Raw genomic sequence first — 18,564 nt, forward strand, 5'->3', positions numbered from 1 at the left:
TATGTTTAACCCATCATACATTTCTCTGATTTCCATTCTTGAGGTCAAACCACCTTCCAGCGCCATAAATAGTTTGTTTTTCTTTCTTGTAAATCCAGCTGTTGTTTTCATCTTACTTGTCTTTAATTTTTCCTCTGACATTTTAGCGATTTTTCATCTTAAAAACCTCGCTCTGCTACCAAAATGTATGGATGAACGCACACTATTCATTTAATGTTAATGAGCCTATCACGTGACTCAGTCCAGTCTCCCGAACACCCAGGTACCATACCAGTATCTGTGCCCAGGTCAGACCTTGATATAGGAGTAACTCTGGCAATTGGAGTCATACTAGCTTAAGGGATGCAAGGGCTAGCTGTGACATATTCAGGTTCAGAAGCGGGTATGACTGTTTTAAAAGAATATCCCGTAACTCTTTTAATGATTTTTCAGTGCTCAAAAATCGCATTGAAAAATCATTAGTTTCCTCTGTCTGAGTTATAATTTCCCTGATTTGGGATCAGCAAGTTTTGTATCTTTTGTTTGATTGCCTATCTGACTGATTTGGGGATCAGCAATTTTGTTCTGGAATTCATCATCTGCTTTAGTTCTTTTTTTGTTAGAGGAGCTTTTCTTTCTTCTTCCAGAAGAGACACCTGATTGTCTGAAAGAAAGTATGCAGTTCTAAAGTCAAAATAGATTGTCTAATCCTGTCAAAAAGTTAGTAATAAATATGTTTGTGCTATCCTGCAATAGCCGTAATAAAGAGCTAAAACATTTTTCTTGGCTCAATTTTCGTGGCTGCGGCGGTAGCGGTTGTGGCATCAACTCTCAATGTAAAACAAAATAAGAAACATGATTACTTGCTCATTCTATACTATAGGACTACAATTTCTCTAAATAAAATTACAGTGTTAACACACGGTTCATAGATGTCGTTATTGTCCATGATATACAATGCACTCGTAACGTACAATATTCGAAATCTAAACCGGTCTAGAAGGGCAAACCACTATATTTTGGGGGGGGGGGGTAGGGAAATTTATTTTCCTAAAAGCTAAAAGTAATCAAACCGTAATGTCATTCAGGAAATACAGTTCATCAATGCCCACTAAAATCATCAACGGCGTTTTTTTGCTGAAAAGTTAAGCTAAAGATACATGTAAATTACATCATGCTTACCAACTAGATACTGCAAACCAGCAAACTCCGTAAATTTTGCTATCATGAAATTGCTGAAGAAGTAATCAATGAAATTCTTTTAGACAACCTGCCAAAAATGATTATATATAAAGAAGAATAATCATACAATGGCACTTAAAACAAAGACAAGAAAACATTATTTTGTGTACAGCACAGGGGTGGATCCAGGGTAGTTTACGTGATTTCCGTAAACTACTCAATTTTTTTCAAAGCTACACATTTCTTTCTAAATAATGTCAAAATATGTGTATTACATTATTCTAGAAACTTCTAGAAACAACTCACTTGGTTGTTTTTCAGTTAATTATTAAGGAAAAGTCAAACAAAAATGAGTAATCTCGTCATTTCTGCCGATTTATTACCGATTCCCGCAAAAATTTTCGGGTTTCGGATATCTCCGTCGGTACGCATCGGAATGCTATCGGAAAACGATCGGAAAACAGCCTTTGTCAAATAGAACCTCAGGGGGTGAGCGTGCGTAGTTGTAGAGCTAGGCCGGTGTGACGATCGTAAACTACTCAAAGAATTCTCTGATTGGCTGGAAACACATTGATTGTTTTGGAAACCACTCAAACCCTTTTCTGATTGGCTATCTACTTTGCAAACTACCTCATAAACTACCAGCAAAACTATAAAAAGCTAGACCTACCCCCGTTGGGTCTCTTTCGTTCTTATGATTAGAGTCATAGACTTGCTTTGAACGAAGGAATATTCTACAATGCGTGGCGACCCGATTTGCAGGAGGGAGGACTGTTCTCCTTTCGACATTGGCTTGAATTTTAAAGAAATTGGCTCTTCATCACCACAAGATAAGCTGGGGTTCATTGAGAGTGTGTGGAAACCAGGTGAGATTTTTGATTTCCCACTGTCAATAGAAAATAGAAAGCCTCGTAAGTTTGTCTTTGAATGGCTTAGAAGATATCCCTGGCTTGCATACTCTAAATATCTCGATGGAGCATTTTGTTTTCCCTGCGTTTTGTTTGGAGTAGAATCTGGTAGAAATGCTCATAAATTAAACAAGTTGTTGAAGTCCCCACTCACATGTTGGACTTCAGCGGCTTCGAGACTTACAAAACACGCCAGCGGTAAATGTGAGATGCACAATTTTGCTGTAATTGCCATGGATAACTTTTTGAAAACAATGAGGCAGCAAGCGGTCCCAGTAGATCAGCAGTTGAATAATATTATTCAACAGCAAATCGATAGAAATAGGACGGTCCTTAAGTCTTTGTTTGAAACGATAATTTTCTGTGGGCGAAACAACATAGCTCTCCGGGGTCAACGCCATGATGACCCAACAAATGCTAGTCTATCAGGAAACTTTCAGGCTCTGCTAGAATTTCGAGTGCAGAGTGGTGATCAAATACTGCAGAATCACCTGGAAACTGCACCCAGAAATGCAACTTACATTTCTAAAACCATCCAGAATCAGATGATAGAAACAGTAGGTTCTTACATTTTAACTAGTTTGTCAAAGGAAATCAGAGACAGTAAGTTTTTCTCTGTTATGGCAGATGAAGCTGCAGACATTTCTAACAAAGAAAATCTTTCTTTAGTGATAAGATTTCTTGATTCAAGAAATATAATTAGAGAAGAATTTATTGGGTTTTCTCTTTGTGATGAGGGAACAACTGGAGCTGCCATCAAAGATAAAATACTTACAGCAGTAGCAGAATTAGGACTTTCTATGGACGACTGCAGAGGCCAGTGTTATGATGGGGCAGGCAATATGGCAGGTTGCTTGAATGGAGTTTCAACACTTATAAGAAATGAATTTGACAAAGCAATTTATGTTCACTGTATGAACCACAGGCTGAATTTGTGTGTTGCTGACACATGCCAACAACCACTTGTTAGAAACATGATGGATACTGTTAAAAGAATTTCTGATTTTTTTAACAATTCACCAAAGAGACAGCAGTATTTGGTCATGAAGGTTAAAGAGATAATGCCTCAAGCTAACCATACTGTTCTGATAAATGTATGCCGAACAAGATGGAGCGAAAGAATAGAAGGAATGGACAGAGTTGTAGAACTTCTTCGTCCTGTTGTTGCTACGCTTGAAGACATATCAATGAACAACAATGATCTTGGAACTGGGGACTGGAATCGACCTAGTAGAAATGATGCACAGACCTTACTGAATGCAATAACTTTTTCATTTATTGTTGCTATTGTTATTGTTAGACACATGTTAGATTTAACCCGACCTCTCACTGTCAAATTACAAAAGAAAGCAATGGATCTTCTCAAGGCAAAGGATGAACTTGCACTTTTAAAGTCAGTCTTAACAGAGATGAGAACTAACATTGATGCCAGGCACAATGCACTCTACCAGGAAGCTGTCACTTTAGCAGGTCAAGTTTCAGTTCAACCAACCATGCCTAGAGTAGCTCAGAGACAAGTTCACAGAGCCAATGCTGCAGCCCAAAACCCTGAAGAATATTATAGGACAAATTTAACTGTAGTTTTTCTAGACCATATAGTCCAACAACTGAACAACAGATTTCAAGATGATGTGTTTGTTTGCTACAGAGCACTTTCAGTTATTCCATCAATTATGCTGGCCACTGGTATTGTTTGGAAGGATAATGTATTAGCCTTTTGTGAACATTATAGGCAGGATATATCTAATTATGCAGGTTTACAAGCAGAACTTATTCTGTGGGAGAGAATGTGGATGAGGAAAGATGATCTAGGAGAGGAAATCCCTGATAGTTTAGAAGGGACACTCGAGCACATTGACAATGTTGCTTATGCTAATATACATACCATACTTCAAATCCTTATAACTATCCCTATGTCATCTGCTTCTTGTGAAAGGTCCATTTCAACCCTCCGTAATCTTAAGAACTACTTAAGAAATACTATGGCTCAAGACAGAATGAATGGACTGGCACTGATGCATTCCCACAGAGACATGGACTTCGATCTTGAGGAAATAATAGATTTATTTGCTACTTTAAATCCTACATGAATGAGAATGGAGAATATCTTACAGTAATATTTTATATAATATTTTTTGGACCACCACTCCAGTGTTCTTAGAGTACTTGTGAGTTATGTTCCATCTGGATTAATAATTATCTGATTTTTAATCCTTAAACTGATGGGGAACAGTACAGGAACAAGGTGGAATTTTTAAAAACTTATTCTTTTCTTAAATCTATAATATTGTTCACTGGGTTTTAATTAAGCTTGAATGGTCTTTACATATTCTCAACTGAACTCAGCAATGAATTCATCTATAGTGGAACACCTCAATCTAAATAAGGTAATGTATTCATTTTGTATAATTTGCTAGTACATGTAAATTCTAGTACACTGATATTGTGACTGTATGTTCTCTATCTTTCATAAAGTATTCAATTTGCTGCCATGCCACTTTTCCTTTAATAGCATATATTTTGCATTGTACTTTTACATACTAATACTTTTGATGTCATTTTTTTCACATGATATCCTTTGATGTGCTAGATTCTTCAACTGAGATAAATCTGTACAAGGATCTTGACTGCAGACAGCATGCTATGGTAGATGTATCCTTTTAGGCAGTTTATAACTAATAGGGGTATGGTGGGTTGGGTATAAATTCAGAGTAAACTACTCATGTCCAAACCCTGGATCCACCCCTGCAGCAAATTCCCTTTCTAGCTGAAAATCCAATCGTTTGTATTTTTTCAGATACAATCGTTGATGATGAATAAAAATTATAAAAGTTTGTAACACTGGCTGAGTTTTTAATAAACTTAGAACGTTGAGTTTGTTTACGTTTCTGGAAATTATGCCGAGTTCAGGCAATTAGTATGAAGTACAATAGCATGGATGGAGCTAGATGAGCTGATCGTTCGTGACTGCAGCGACATATATACATGCATGATGCTGTTAAACGAATATACAATTAGGGAGTAATTTTGTATTCAAAAGGTCACATCTCGGCAGATATTGGTCCGACTCTCGTCAAAATCGGTGTATGAACGTCTTATTGGATTGTCTAGGGAAATAATTAGAGATCGAAAAGGGTCAAAGTCAAAATTTATTTGTTCGTGACGTCACACTCGTGCTCTCTTGCCATTCATATTCATTTAGTCCGTCCGTCCGTCCGTCCGTCCGTTCATTCGTTCTAAGAACTTTTCCCGACAATTCCTATCCCATTCAACCATTCCGCTCTCTACTTATGATCAAGGCATGATAATCCAACTCTTTACAGGCCGACGGGTTTCCATGGCAACGCAAGTCTTGCCCATTTCCTTACTTCCAACACACCCACTCTGTTCGCTGTGTGTCGTCAGGATAAGCATGCAAGAATAGGACTACATTTTCAAGTAACAAACATGTTTTATTTACATTTCTGCACCTGCTACCTGCCTATCAATAGCACAAAAACACTATGATATTATGGACTCATTGCATCATACGAGGCAATTATCATGATGCAACTCATAATTATAAGAAATAATTCTAGGAGCCTATACTAGGCTTTCTAGGAATTGAAATGAGTTATTTTTCCAATAAACTAGCTTATTCTAGGATTAGATGTCAAGATGGGTTTCCATGGCAACGCATGTCATGTTTCAGAAAGCAAGTAGTGTCACCCTGGGAATTACAGTAAATCATGCTCGAAACTTACTTATTTTTCTCTATTTCCACCTCACTTAAAGATCAGAGCACACTAGGTGGACAGACCAGTGAAATGTATGGGAATTTTCAGTCCCCGCCAGAATTCGTCTAGTTTGGTGTGCTGCTATGGGACTTAGGATCCGAGCAGGGAACTTATAGGTATTGATATTAGTAGAATATATAGAACACCAGTTTTTCAACTACCTTTTTCAACTACTTTTTCATACATTGCTTTGTATCGCTTTGGAACTAGTGTCTGCGCTAGTATTTGGGGTATGCAAGGAAGCGGCAGAGACCTTGGTTGTAGACAGCGGATATTTTTTGTGCTAGGATAGGATTGGCTATAGCAAACGCCGCTAACGTACGTATTCTTTTCCTATGCTCTATTTTTCTTTGGTAGTAGAGTATCGAAAATTGGATGAATAGGAATACTCCATTTTTAAAAAAGTAATGGCCCGTTCGCACTAGGCTAAATTTATGTTTGTTTTACAAAAAAATCTGTCAACATCGGCCGTTTCCTAGTGCGAACGCAATTTATTTATCTAACCAAAATTTGTCTCGCTCTACCAAACTTCAAAGACCCCGTCGGCCTGCCTCGAAGCAGGACAAAATTTTGTTAAACGTCAAAACTGACAGATTTTTTTGATCCCTAACAGAATCATATGCATTTGGCGCTACTACGGATCGCAAATGAATCCATCTCTACTCGTTAATAGCCAACGAAACATTAAGTCAGATAGAAATGGCACGCAAACTACCGGCGTCCAAGATAACTACAACTATTCAAAGGCAAAGGAAAAGAAACCTAGGTGAAAAGCCAAAGGCTCAGCTAATGCTCAAGTCGATAGCCTAGGTAGTATCTAATACGGCTGAAATCCTCCTCGCCATATTCCATTATTTATTCGGAGCACAATTTTATTTTGAAGTTGCTGGACTCTCAAAAGACAAAGCAACATCATAAGTTGTTGCTGCACGTAAATCAGATCTTTCAAATTAACAGGACAATTTTTGTTGGTCTAGTGTGAACGGGCCCTAAGTCTTGTAGTCACTTTGTATCATTCCATTACTTACTCTAAACCATCCTCTTCCACTGCCCCGTTGTTTAGATTCATGTAGAATCCCCTTTTTTCGGGTGGAAGATGTTTCTCTGCCAACTTCTTCAGATCTTTCACTTTGGCATCCTTCACTCTTATCGGTCCATCATATAATCGTCTCAGATTTTCAAGTTGGTCGCCATTCCAACCCTTGACATTCTTCCAGGGCTCTTCTCTCGAATATCCATATCTATAAAGAACAAAAGAGTGTAAAAATATATAGTGAAATGAAATTAAGTTTGGACTTCTTAGGAAAAGGTAAATCTTTCAGGAGCATGGAATGCCCCATTCTTTAGTACAATATTTTGTGCATCTGTTTGCTCCAGTCTCTATCGTCAAAAAGTGGAATTTTATTTAAAAAACTTTTCCCAATTGGATGGATGCTACTGAATATGCTCTCGGTGATTTCACCTCTTTTTCGTAACTGGATAAAAGGCTTATAGGAAAATTGTCATTTATTTTCCTTTTAGTGCACGTAGATTTGCTTAATCACACTTACCTCATCCACACCTCTTCTGGATGATGAACCATCGTGTGGTTGCCCGCCTGGTCTACTTCTTCACCCCAACCAAAATCCAACCAATGGACCTAAAATTAATTAAAAGAAAATTTTGAAAATCAGGTGCCTAAAAGAGTCATTCCCGACTAACCCCACAATTATATTGAACAATTTAAATTTGCATGCCATTTTTATTCTTTTGTACAAAAACATTGAATGATTATATATTCGCGACTGCAAAGGAATGTAGAAAAAAATGACAAACTGTGTAAACTGGTGTGGCAGTTTTTATAAGATTACCCGCTTTAAGTTGATCTTTTCTTTAGTGTCGGTGGTCTTTTTCTTGTGAGTATAGTGTGTTTTGTAACATTGCTTGAAATTTATAAAATCCTCTTGCTGCATCACTCGTACCTTAAAGGGTTTGAGCCTGTCGGCTTCTTCCACTACCTTTGGTCATATTTCTGGAAGATGGACCATGGCACTTCGCTTTCTCTTCTCTATTTGTGCAAAGTCTGTATCATTAGGGAGGAAGGTGTGTCCACCCGTGAGAAACTTGTGATTCATCACTGTACACAGCTTTCCTCACTAATTCGCAAAAAAGTGCCATTATTATGATGTTTTTGTTCTGACCACCACAGCCGTCTGAGTAACTCACTAAAGACTTTGCTCCTGTTAAAAAGATAAGGTCATTATAAGTTGAAATTATATGATAAATCATAATCTCGATACTTAAGAGCTGCAATAATTATTAGCTATTAGATAAATTAGTTACTCTTTTCTAGTAATCTAGTAGTGAAAGCCACTGACCAGCAAAATAGATTCAGCTGTCACACGTGAACCACAGTAAGCCCATTCTTTGTTTATCTATTTTTATCTGGAAGCCAGAACTGCCCAATACCATGTCTATGTTTTGGATAGATCCACCAACCAGTGACATCATTGTCATTAACTTAAAATTTTCCTGACCTGACCAAGATAAGTTAATACTCTGTCCAGTCTTCCCGTGAAAGATGGTACTTTAGGAGATGACTTTGAATATCATCTGTACAATCCCGTAGTTTTACAAGATTTACCTTCAGTCTAGACTCTCCACAATTCTTATCAGCATAAAAGCAAACGCTCGCCATATTAAAACTTTTACTATTCCGTACTGGTTTGACAGCTGAATCTGTTTTGCTGTTTTATAGAGCACAGGTCACACGCGGACCACAGGAAGCCCATTCTTTGTTTGATTATCTTTATCTCGAAGCCAGAGAACTGTCCAATACTATATTTATGTTTTGGACAGATCTACCAACCAGAGACATCATTGGCATTAACTTAAAATTTTCCAGACCTGGCCAAGATAAGTTGACACTATGTCAAGTTTTCTCGTGAAAGATGGTACTTTAGAATATGACTTTGAATATCATCTGTACATTCCAGTAGTTTTACAAGATTTACCTTCCCTCTAAATTTTTATCCACATGAAAACCAACACTCAACATCTTCAAACTTTTACTCTTCCGCACTGGTTTGACCGCTGAATCTATTTTGCTGGTCAGCGGGTTTCACTACTAGATTACTATAAAAGAGTAACTACAAGATGAACTCAGGAAAATAACGAGGCAGTTTTTTTAAACTAATATCCTCGATAAAGTTACTATATAGCATGTTTTAGTATGTTACTATATTCAAAGACTTCATTGAGGACGAAATTGAAGACTAAAAGTGGATACTTCTGGGCCTAAATGTTATCAACATGACAGATGTATCGAACTGCAGATGATTACTCGTTTTGAAAGGCAACCTAATCACATTAATGCATCAATTAATGTATTCAATGAGTACAAAGCTATTTCGGCCAAATGCTGTAGATAATATATTAATCAATGGTCTGGCCCCAATAGCTTTTTACGCATTCACTCATTCACCATGGTCTCAAAGGACAACTACCGCCGATCAATTAGCCTATCTAAGAGAAAAGGCTGGGGCATCAATGGGAGCCAATCTCTTAGAAGGAGGTCCCACCCTTTTCTCTAAACACGTTTAGACTTTTTTGAGACTCCCTCTTCTTTGACTTTTTGTCTAAAAGTTTCATCAGTTTAGTGACTTCCTCGCTTCTCCATGGGAGAGGTTTCAAAAGAAAGAAGTCCCTTTGGATTATTTGGATTTGTTTTTGGTTGTAGGCAAAATATGGACAAATAATCTTGTGATTTGTTCATCGATTGATGTTTGGGCATCGTGCAAATAATTTACAATTATTTATTTCGAGTGAATTTATCGTTGTATTTTATGACAGTATACAGCATTTTACCTTACAGTTAAGGCATGTTGTGATATCAGTCTTTCGATTCCAATACTGTTTTCTAAAACCGTTTTTTACAATTTGTGTGGTTAAAATGTTTTTAAAATATATTAGACCAGTTTAAACAGTGAATTTATATACATTTAAAGATAAATCGCATTCAAAACTATTTGCACTTTTTTGACGTAATACATTAAATCTTAAAAATACTGAAAGTTTGTCGACCTGTTCACTTCTCAAAACCTGCTGGCCGCAAAATATTTTTTAAATTTCTGTAAGAACGGCCTTTTATCTCTGCAGTACTCAAATATTATAGTCCTACGAAGTCTAACTTTTGAGTTTTGATTTTTTTTCCTAAGCCAGATTTTAGCCAACTGGACAAAGTCGATTATCGATGGTCGGTAAAATTAAAATATTTAGATATAAATAAGTTCATATTTAACTTTAAGGCTACTCATCTTTGCATAAGATATATATCTACTATAATATGGAAGGATTTAGTGTTGTGATGATTTGTTATGGAATTACGAATTTTTAAACATCGCCCAAATTTCATGAATGAGAAGTAATCAAATTCACTAATTTGACCCCCAAGGGGACCCCCCTGAAACTTTGCAAAAAAGCGCCGAGACACAAAACAAAATGTGTTTTGGAAATAACCTTGGAATGGCACACTCACACACAAAGTTTGAAAGAAATCTGTTTTTTTCACCCAAATTGGTTATGAGGTTCTTACAGAGACAGCCTCTTAATTAGGCCTTTTACAGTATTCCATAAACAAAGCTTACATGCATTAAACTTGACAAGAACAACCGAGACAAGATAGAAAATAATGCAAAAGGCAATACAAAATTGGATTTTGTAAATGTTTTTGAATATTTTTTAGCTCTTCATAGTGAAAGTCTAGGTCTTTATACAATAACATCTCTCAACAACACAAATTTAAGTTCAATTTCATAATCATACTTCCTCGAAAAGCTTAATAACATCTCTCAACAACACAAATTTAAGTTCGTTTTTATAATCATATTTGCTCGAACAGCTTAATAAACAGATGAATATTTGGTAAAAATAAATATTTTATTCGATAATTAAATAAATTATCTGCAGAAAGATATAAAATTATTGAATGAAAGTCTTCTTTGTTTTGCCGATGAGACCGCGTGATAGGAGGCAAACAAAGCTGCATTTTTCTTGAACGAAAGACATACGATAGCTGGTTAAAAACAACCGAATTGTTAAAGATTTACAAAGCTAAATAAAGGACGAATATTTGTTGTAATATGCTCTTCGTGTTATATTTCCTCCAGCATTAAAATAAATTAAGCTTATCTATAGAAATATAAAAAGTTTTGAGAGAAAGTCTTTGATTTGTCCGATTCGTCGAGAAAAATGCTTGTCCAAAAAAAAATTAATAATATACGATTGTTTGCTAAAAAACACACACCTGAATTGCCCTATTTCACTATGACGTCACTGCTTGTTTATGTGGGGGACAGAATCGCCAAATCCAATAGAAAATTCAACAAAATTTGCTCCTAGCGAAACAGTTTAATCTAAAATGGCCTGGTTTTCAGATATAATATGTGTTAATATGTATTAGAAATAATCTGAGCGTTTGCAGGCTATTCTACTTCTCTTCGTGGATTAATACGGGTTTTAGAACAATTTTTGGTGAATTTGCGTTGACGACCATGATCCTTTGCGTATAAACAATAGATTGTTTTGATGTGACGTCATAGTGAAATAAGGCAATTCTTGAAGAACACTTCTTGATCCATCTTTGGCTACATGAAAGTTTTTTTTAAACTGTTTTTGGTCTATTGGAACTTTTTTCCAATTACATAGAAACACCCTAAACTTACGCCTGAAGAATCTGGAAAATGTTGACGGCTATCTGACAGTAGAGGAATGTTTAGCAGCCCTGCAAAAATGGGTACTTCAAAGAGTCCAGGAAGCGATGGCTTGACCAAAGAGTTTTATTGTATATTTTGGAACAAACTAGAAAAGTTAATGGTCAATAGCTTCAACAGTGGTTTTGATAAAGGCTCTCTCTCGAATACCCAGCGACAAGCTGTTATCACTTTGATAGAAAAGCAAGGAAAAGATTGTAGGCTCTTAAAGAAGTGGCGACCAATAAGTCTTATAAATGTCGATGTTAAAGTTTGTAGTAAAGCTCGAAATATCGAATGCGTGACTATTGCAAGTTGCAAGAAAAACATACAAATGCATCTCCAAATGTATAATGATGTATATGTAGTGGTGTGCCTCAGAGCTCAATTCTCGGTCCTCTCCTTTTTGTTATCCATATCAATGATTTGCCAGTCGTCGCTAGGCAATGCAGCATACTTATGTATGCATATGATACTGTTTTATTTTGTCCAGGTTCAACTGTATCTATAATTGAAGGAAAGCTTAATGCTGACCTTGAGTTGGTTGGATCTTGACTTAGTGAAAATAGCTTGTTTCTAAATGCCACCAAAACTGAGTCCATGCTATTTGGAACTCATGCTAAGCTTTCACAGGTTTCTGATTTTAATATACTATTTAGTGGTCACCCTATTAAACGTGTATCTGAATTCAAATATCTGGGAATCATTTTTGATGAATGCCTTACATGGAATTCCCATGTCCAGTATATATTATCTAAAGCTGGCAAAAGGCTGGGTATGCTAGGGCGCATAAGGAATAATCTAACGTTACACTGTGCGAATATCATGTATACGTCTTTTATTCGCCCTGTTCTTGAATACAGTGATAATGTTTGGGGGTGTTGTGGTATTGGAAATTCTACATCTTTAGAAGACTTCAGCGGCGTGCTGCAAGGATAGTTTCTGGAATAGGCGAGAGTGATAGGGCCTTAGATGTAGTTCATTGGTCCACCCTACAAAGTAGGCGTGACGACCACGTGTTCAAACTTGTTAAGAAATGTATTAATGGGAGTTGCCCGCAATGTTTCAGAAATTATTTTACTTTTAATAATGCTATACACAACAGGTTCACTAGACAAAGCAATATGTTACATTTACCAAGGGTAAGAACCGAGTTGGCTAAGAAATCATGTTATTATCATGGATGTATAATTTTTAGTAGGCTACGATCATAGTTGATGGTTGTTGGGCCTTTCCCGGATTCGCTTGGATGCTCGCGGAGTGATGGCCATGGGTCGAGGTCGGCTTTGATTTGGTTTCGGTCTCGGCTTTTGGCCTTTGTTCCGTGGGCGTCCTGGCGAATTCGGGAAAGGTCTAATAACCCTTTATATATTAGCTTTTAGGTACTTACATTATTAGATTTAGTATTGAAACTATATTGTAAATAGTATTACATTTTAATCATATTAGCTTTTTTTAGTTTCTATTTATTGTAAGTTGTGTATGTGTATTTAACAGGGCTCCTTTTGATAGCAGGGGCATTTTGCCACTGAATGGACTACCCTGTTTTTTTTATACTTTTTTTGTTTAAGTAAAGGTTTCTACTCTACTCTAGGCAGAGGCCTGTGTTTGGCTGTGAAGGCTCTCGGGCAGTCAGGGACTCTAGGGACGGCAGTGGTGTGGATGGGCTCTTTCAGCTGCCGGTTGGGTTGCTACTGGTGTCAATATTATTTTGTGATTTTTTGTTTAGACTTCTTTGATCTGAGTACGAATCGATATGTTTGAGTGAGAATAAAAAGAGTTAAGAATTTATCGTCAATGCTAAAGAGTTCCAATGAAAACAACATCGTATAGCTTGTCTTGCAAAATCGCAAAACAGGCCTAAACATTTGGTTGCTCATCTGTCCCGTAACATTTTTGGAAAAAGGGAGGAAGCAATCCTACTGTCTCCAAGTATTTGTTTATTCATTTAGCGAGTTGATGGACTTCGCTTCACATGACCAAAATATCTTTTTCACAAGGTATTGGGCGAGTCAATAATCACTAAATGAAAAGTGGAAGTGGGGTCAATAAACAACTATTGACTGACCCCTCTTAAACATTTCATAATAACTTTTCATATCTCATGCGTTTGACAGTTTTAGATAATGGAATTTTCATAACATATCGAAATGGAAACTTACTCAAAATAATTGGTTTAAAGCCAGTTTCTTCTCTTACGATTTCTTGTATGATAAATGCCCTTACTGCAGTGTTGTGAGGACTGTCGATATTGGAAAAATAATTACGAAACAAGATTTAAGTTAAGTACTAATAAGTAGCAAACATCAAATCATGTACTTACCCAGCTTACCCTTCGTTAACATGAAACTGCATTTCATGTTGTTGGTTATGGATTAGATGAACATCATCCTATATAATGTCAGTAACATCATTCTCGACCAGATACTATATTTTACATTAAGAAAAGCTTTCAATAACAAAATCTATCGAAACGGAGCAAATGTAAATTTCAAAGTCAATCAAAATCCCATGCATCTACAATAATATTTGATGTGTTTGCTCATCCTTTAAGATGGCGCTCGCTACCTCACCGTGAAATGAAAGCCTATGGTGATGAAGGAATGTCCTATGCATAGGTGGTATATAAGGTCCGACATCTCCTGCTTTAAAGCTTCTATTTCCTTCGTGCTTTGCTCCACATTGGCAGCCATTTTCGCAATCGGTAGATATTGCCTTTGCACTTCTTCTCCTAGGCTTTTGACGCTGTCGAACAAATGAGACAATTTGATGGAAGAAAACTTTGTTCTGTCTTGTGAAAGGACTAAGATATGGTGTCATTAGGAAAGCTGTGCAGGCATAGCCATTATCGCCTAATAGTATCCCATCATATATCCTGGTCCCTTCAAGTTGGCGGCAAATACTAATTGTATCTGATTATTTAGGTCCGCTAAGTCACAGCATAAACATTGTTGAATTGCGCGGGAAATGGCGCAGGCTAGCAAGAAGCATGAGAAGCTTGTAATCAAGATATCGTTTTCACTTAGATAATATATATGAAGAATAATTATATATAAAGAATTTTATAACGATAAAAGGCTAGGAGTATATAATATTCGTTACTTTCCTTGTTCCTTGACGACAAGAAGCTATATAACCCGAACGAGCCATTCTAACGGTTGCAAAATACACTTCGTAAAATCAAACATCAACACATTGTTTTGTGCTTAATGAATAAACGTACGTGATTTTACCTTGGTCCTGCAGATTCTCTTGTTTTTGCCATGAACTTAGCAGCAAATGACAAATTCCAATCTACATAAAGAAAGCAAGTATTCTAAATTTATGCCAGGCTATGGAGACTACAAAGTGGTAGCCGAGTCGGCTTTGAAATCTTAAAGTGGTCGGAACGATTAGGGCGTCTTCACTAAACCAATATTGATTAGAAGTTTCACGGGTCAATGGTGCAGAATTTCCTCATATTACTTTTCATCTTGCCATTGGTATTCTAAGATCTTCACGTAGGCTAGCTATTTATTCAGTGCCACTGTTGAAAGACAATGGTTAAGTAAATAAATTTCTGACATTTTGATCGAATGTCATCATTTACCTACGCCAGTTATTCTTGCTTCACGATTCCAGAATCCATTCCGGTAGCTTCTTTGATCCGTTTTTACTGTCTTTTTAACTTTATCAAAGAAGTTGTAGTTTTTAAATGTAGAAGGATTGAAATGGACTGTGGTAGTTTAGATATCTCTGGAATTTTTCTTAGAGCTCACTGCTTTTAGCCTTGCGTTGAAGATGTTGTGTTGTTGTTGGAGGGCGGGAACGTCTTGAGTGGAGGCCAGAGCTGTCTATCTAATGACTATTTGAAGGCGGAAGCATTTCTTTCTTTTTTCTTTGTGTCCTTCCTTGTTTTTTACTGTTACTGCTTTTCCCCCCTAGCTGATTGGTTGTTTTTTTTTGTTGGCTGGATTAACTTCTTCAATTTGAAATTAATTCGGAAAACGGGAGTACATATATGAATTAACTGTGCCTGTACTTTGGAGCAATATTGAAATTGATCTGCAGTTACCTCCCAGCTTGTGATCAGTGGTCCTGTTGATCATTTTTCACTATATTCTGCTCAGATCTTTGTACGTCTTTACTCTCATCATTTTCCTCGTCCTCCGGCGTTGATTCACCAAGTGATGGCAGGGCGAACTTGCATGACGCTGCTTTTCCCATATTGATCTCTTTCTCTGCTCTCGCCTGAGGACTCCTGCCACCACTGCATGTCTGCGTGGGTCAATCGGGAGGTAAATGTGGCCACTCATGACATTCACAATTTTCATGGTTTGGTCTGAGAACTTACAGTCTCCCAGGGGGATTCTTTTTCAGGAGCAAATAGCATCGGTCAGTCTTATTGTTTCCTTGTCAAGATTGGTTAGGATTGGCCAGCTGCTTGTAATGCATTACCACATTGTCCGCCTCGGCTTTCTTGAATCTGAATGCATGTGGACGACTGTGGTACTTCAATTTTTTTAGGTAAGGCGTCAACCATTCTTTGATGTCATAGTCATTTTCCATGTAGACTGTGGATGGTTGAGGAGTATTGGAGGTACCGATCACTTGCCCCAATGAAGAAATGGTTTTTGCATCCTTAGTGCAACGGAGAAACTACTAAACATCTAACAAAGGTGTTCGAAACGTTATCAGTAATTTTGAATAGCAATGATACAATACCTGATCGATGTCTTCACGAGCCTACAATCAAATACGACAATTTGACCTGAAAAGAAAAACATCAGCTCGCTTTGTTTCAGTTGTTGATATTTCTCACATTGTTGTATTCTAAAATTAAATACCAGGCATATTATTGATTTGCACTGTTGATCCATTCTTGCCCTTATTCATCTTCTATAAAGAATACTGAGAAGTCTGGCTACGGGTCTTCTTCTGGCTCTCTATATGTCCCAAAAAACTTATTAAACACTGTTGAGAACCACGATTGTTTCTAAAACAGTTGTAAGAGGTTTGGATATCTAAATTTAACGGTGGTAGCAGCTGGTCAGTAATAGCCTTAGCTTCTCGAATTGGTACAGGCCGCCCATATTAGGGTCGTGTCCAATCTTCTCGTTAGGTCTTGAGAATCTTTGAACTGAAACCCAGAAACATAACGAAGGTTAAACAGGTTAAACATTATGTTAACGATTAATTGATTTTTTAAAACATATGCATGGACACGAGAAACTGTTCTGAACGACGCCATCTTGCTTCACTCTTCAAAGGCCTAACATCAGTGATGTCACCAAAATTTTTGATAATATAGTATCAATCGTAATTCATGCCGGGATAGTTGTCAATCCTGTGCAGTTTTCCCCTAGCCTGAGAGTTGTAAGTTCTGTTTTGGTTTTGTAAGTGTGTATGTTTTAGTTGGTTGTTAACTAATAACAACTTACCTTGAAGGGCCCACAGGAAGATATCTAGCTTCTTTCCTCTCCGAAATGCGGTATTGCATGAGGACCAGGCGTGAGCTCTCCCAGCAGTTTTAACCTGGAGTTACCGAACGCCATGTCTACGTCATTTTCTTGATCCCTAAGAACCATTGTTTTCCCATTTTTGATATAAAAAAGAATTGTCTAAAACAAAGAATATAATCATGTTAAAATTTCGTGGTTCGCTTTCAATAATGGCATATTATTAAAGGCTTGCTCCTTTTGGATTGAGAGGATAGTTATATGGATGTGAAGTCGTTACTTCACAATAAATTGTATGTGATTAAGTAAATCGTGGATCTTTTAACTTTGGTGTTTTCCCAAAACTTCGGTGTGCACGCTGATCGGCTTTTAATTAGAGAAATTACTATTTGGATATACTACTTTTTACAAAGGGAAAAAACTCGTTATAGACTTCCTTTGATTACTTATTCTAATTAATAGACTTTATAGCAATTAAGGAAAGTGAATAACGTATATTTTCTCGTAATTCCCATGTTTGAGCCATAGCCAGGTGTATATCAACCGGGTATATCACCAGAAAAACAATTGGCAATGAGAGGCTGGCACTCGCGGTATTTATACTGATCCATAGTATTCTTTTAAATAACGAGAGTCAAATCAAGAATCGAATCATATATTTTACGAAGCCAAGATATCGATGTATTCAATAAAAATATGTTAGTATAAAAGACATTCACGACCGCTACGACCCTTACGACCACGACGACCCTCACGACCACTACGACCACTACGACCCTTGCAACCACTACCAACCTAGTATGTTTTAAGGTTTCAATTGAAGCTCGTATGTAGACTTCATTTTCTAACTTGAGAAATTATAATTTCAAGGACACTTCATAATTAAATTAAATTAATCTATGTTTATCTATTTATTTATGTATAAATATTTGCTTTAAGAATTGTTGGCAATAGTAGTTTCTTCTGATGTTGTTGTTGTCTTCATTTGTTTTCATTTCTACAGGTTTCCCACCTCGACACTTGAAGCAAAAGATAGAGAACCTCAAAAGCATACAGTAGAAGACTATAAACTTTGGCTCATTCTGGCTTTTGGTGTTGGGTTCGACTCTGAAAGATATCAAAAATAATGAAATATTATTAATAATATAATATTACTAGTATTATAGGAAGCTAAATAATAATATTGTCATGCCCACTCTTTGTCATTATTATGATCATCGCAGAACTTACTCAATTGATTGTGTGGTTGTCTTGTGGCTTTCTTCCTCCAAATTATTGATATCGTCTTCAGTAGCAGCCCAGTCAACATCTTCTGTATCCATAGGTTCAATTTCGCTCTCGGTATCGTCTAGATCTTCTAGTTCTTCTCGCAGGTGCTCGCCATCACTTTCCTTTTCTTCGTCTATTTCATTCGTGTCACCCTCTCCCTCAACATCGTACCGTGGGTTCTCTCTCATCTGTAAAAGCCGAAATAAGCCAAAATCAACTATCTATTTTTTTATCACCTTTATCAGTAACAAAGGGGCAGTAAACTTTAATGGAGAATATTGAA

At 36.9% G+C, this 18,564-nt stretch overlaps 2 protein-coding genes and 1 pseudogene across 3 annotated transcripts; 1 reads left to right on the forward strand and 2 right to left on the reverse strand.

Moving 5' to 3' along the window:
• Positions 1-524: 524 nt before the first annotated feature.
• Positions 525-15,780, reverse strand: LOC116289065 (uncharacterized; annotated as a pseudogene). Its single transcript, XR_016120834.1, has 8 exons — positions 15,702-15,780; positions 14,808-14,868; positions 13,737-13,816; positions 7,807-8,064; positions 7,396-7,484; positions 6,874-7,086; positions 1,162-1,214; positions 525-643 (listed from the first exon to the last, which is right to left on the reverse strand). The product of XR_016120834.1 is annotated as an uncharacterized LOC116289065 (transcript).
• LOC148908541 (52 kDa repressor of the inhibitor of the protein kinase-like) lies at positions 1,341-4,814 on the forward strand. The gene is made up of 2 exons (XM_089035549.1): positions 1,341-4,456; positions 4,660-4,814. The coding sequence occupies exon 1, from the start codon at positions 1,901-1,903 to the stop codon at positions 4,157-4,159; it is 2,259 nt and encodes a 752-aa protein (XP_088891675.1). The 5' UTR covers positions 1,341-1,900; the 3' UTR covers positions 4,160-4,456; positions 4,660-4,814.
• A 2,143-nt stretch (positions 15,781-17,923) lies between the features above and the next one.
• On the reverse strand, positions 17,924-18,469 carry LOC116289064 (uncharacterized). Its single transcript, XM_031695955.2, has 2 exons — positions 18,243-18,469; positions 17,924-18,119 (listed from the first exon to the last, which is right to left on the reverse strand). The coding sequence occupies exons 1-2, from the start codon at positions 18,467-18,469 to the stop codon at positions 17,924-17,926; spliced, it is 423 nt and encodes a 140-aa protein (XP_031551815.2).
• Positions 18,470-18,564: the final 95 nt, after the last annotated feature.

The sequence above is a fragment of the Actinia tenebrosa genome, unplaced genomic scaffold, assembly GCF_029948245.1.
Source record: "Actinia tenebrosa isolate PJP-AT-01 unplaced genomic scaffold, QUT_ActTen_1.0 PGA_scaffold3__52_contigs__length_22856419, whole genome shotgun sequence".
Classification (NCBI taxonomy): Eukaryota; Metazoa; Cnidaria; class Anthozoa; order Actiniaria; family Actiniidae; genus Actinia; species Actinia tenebrosa.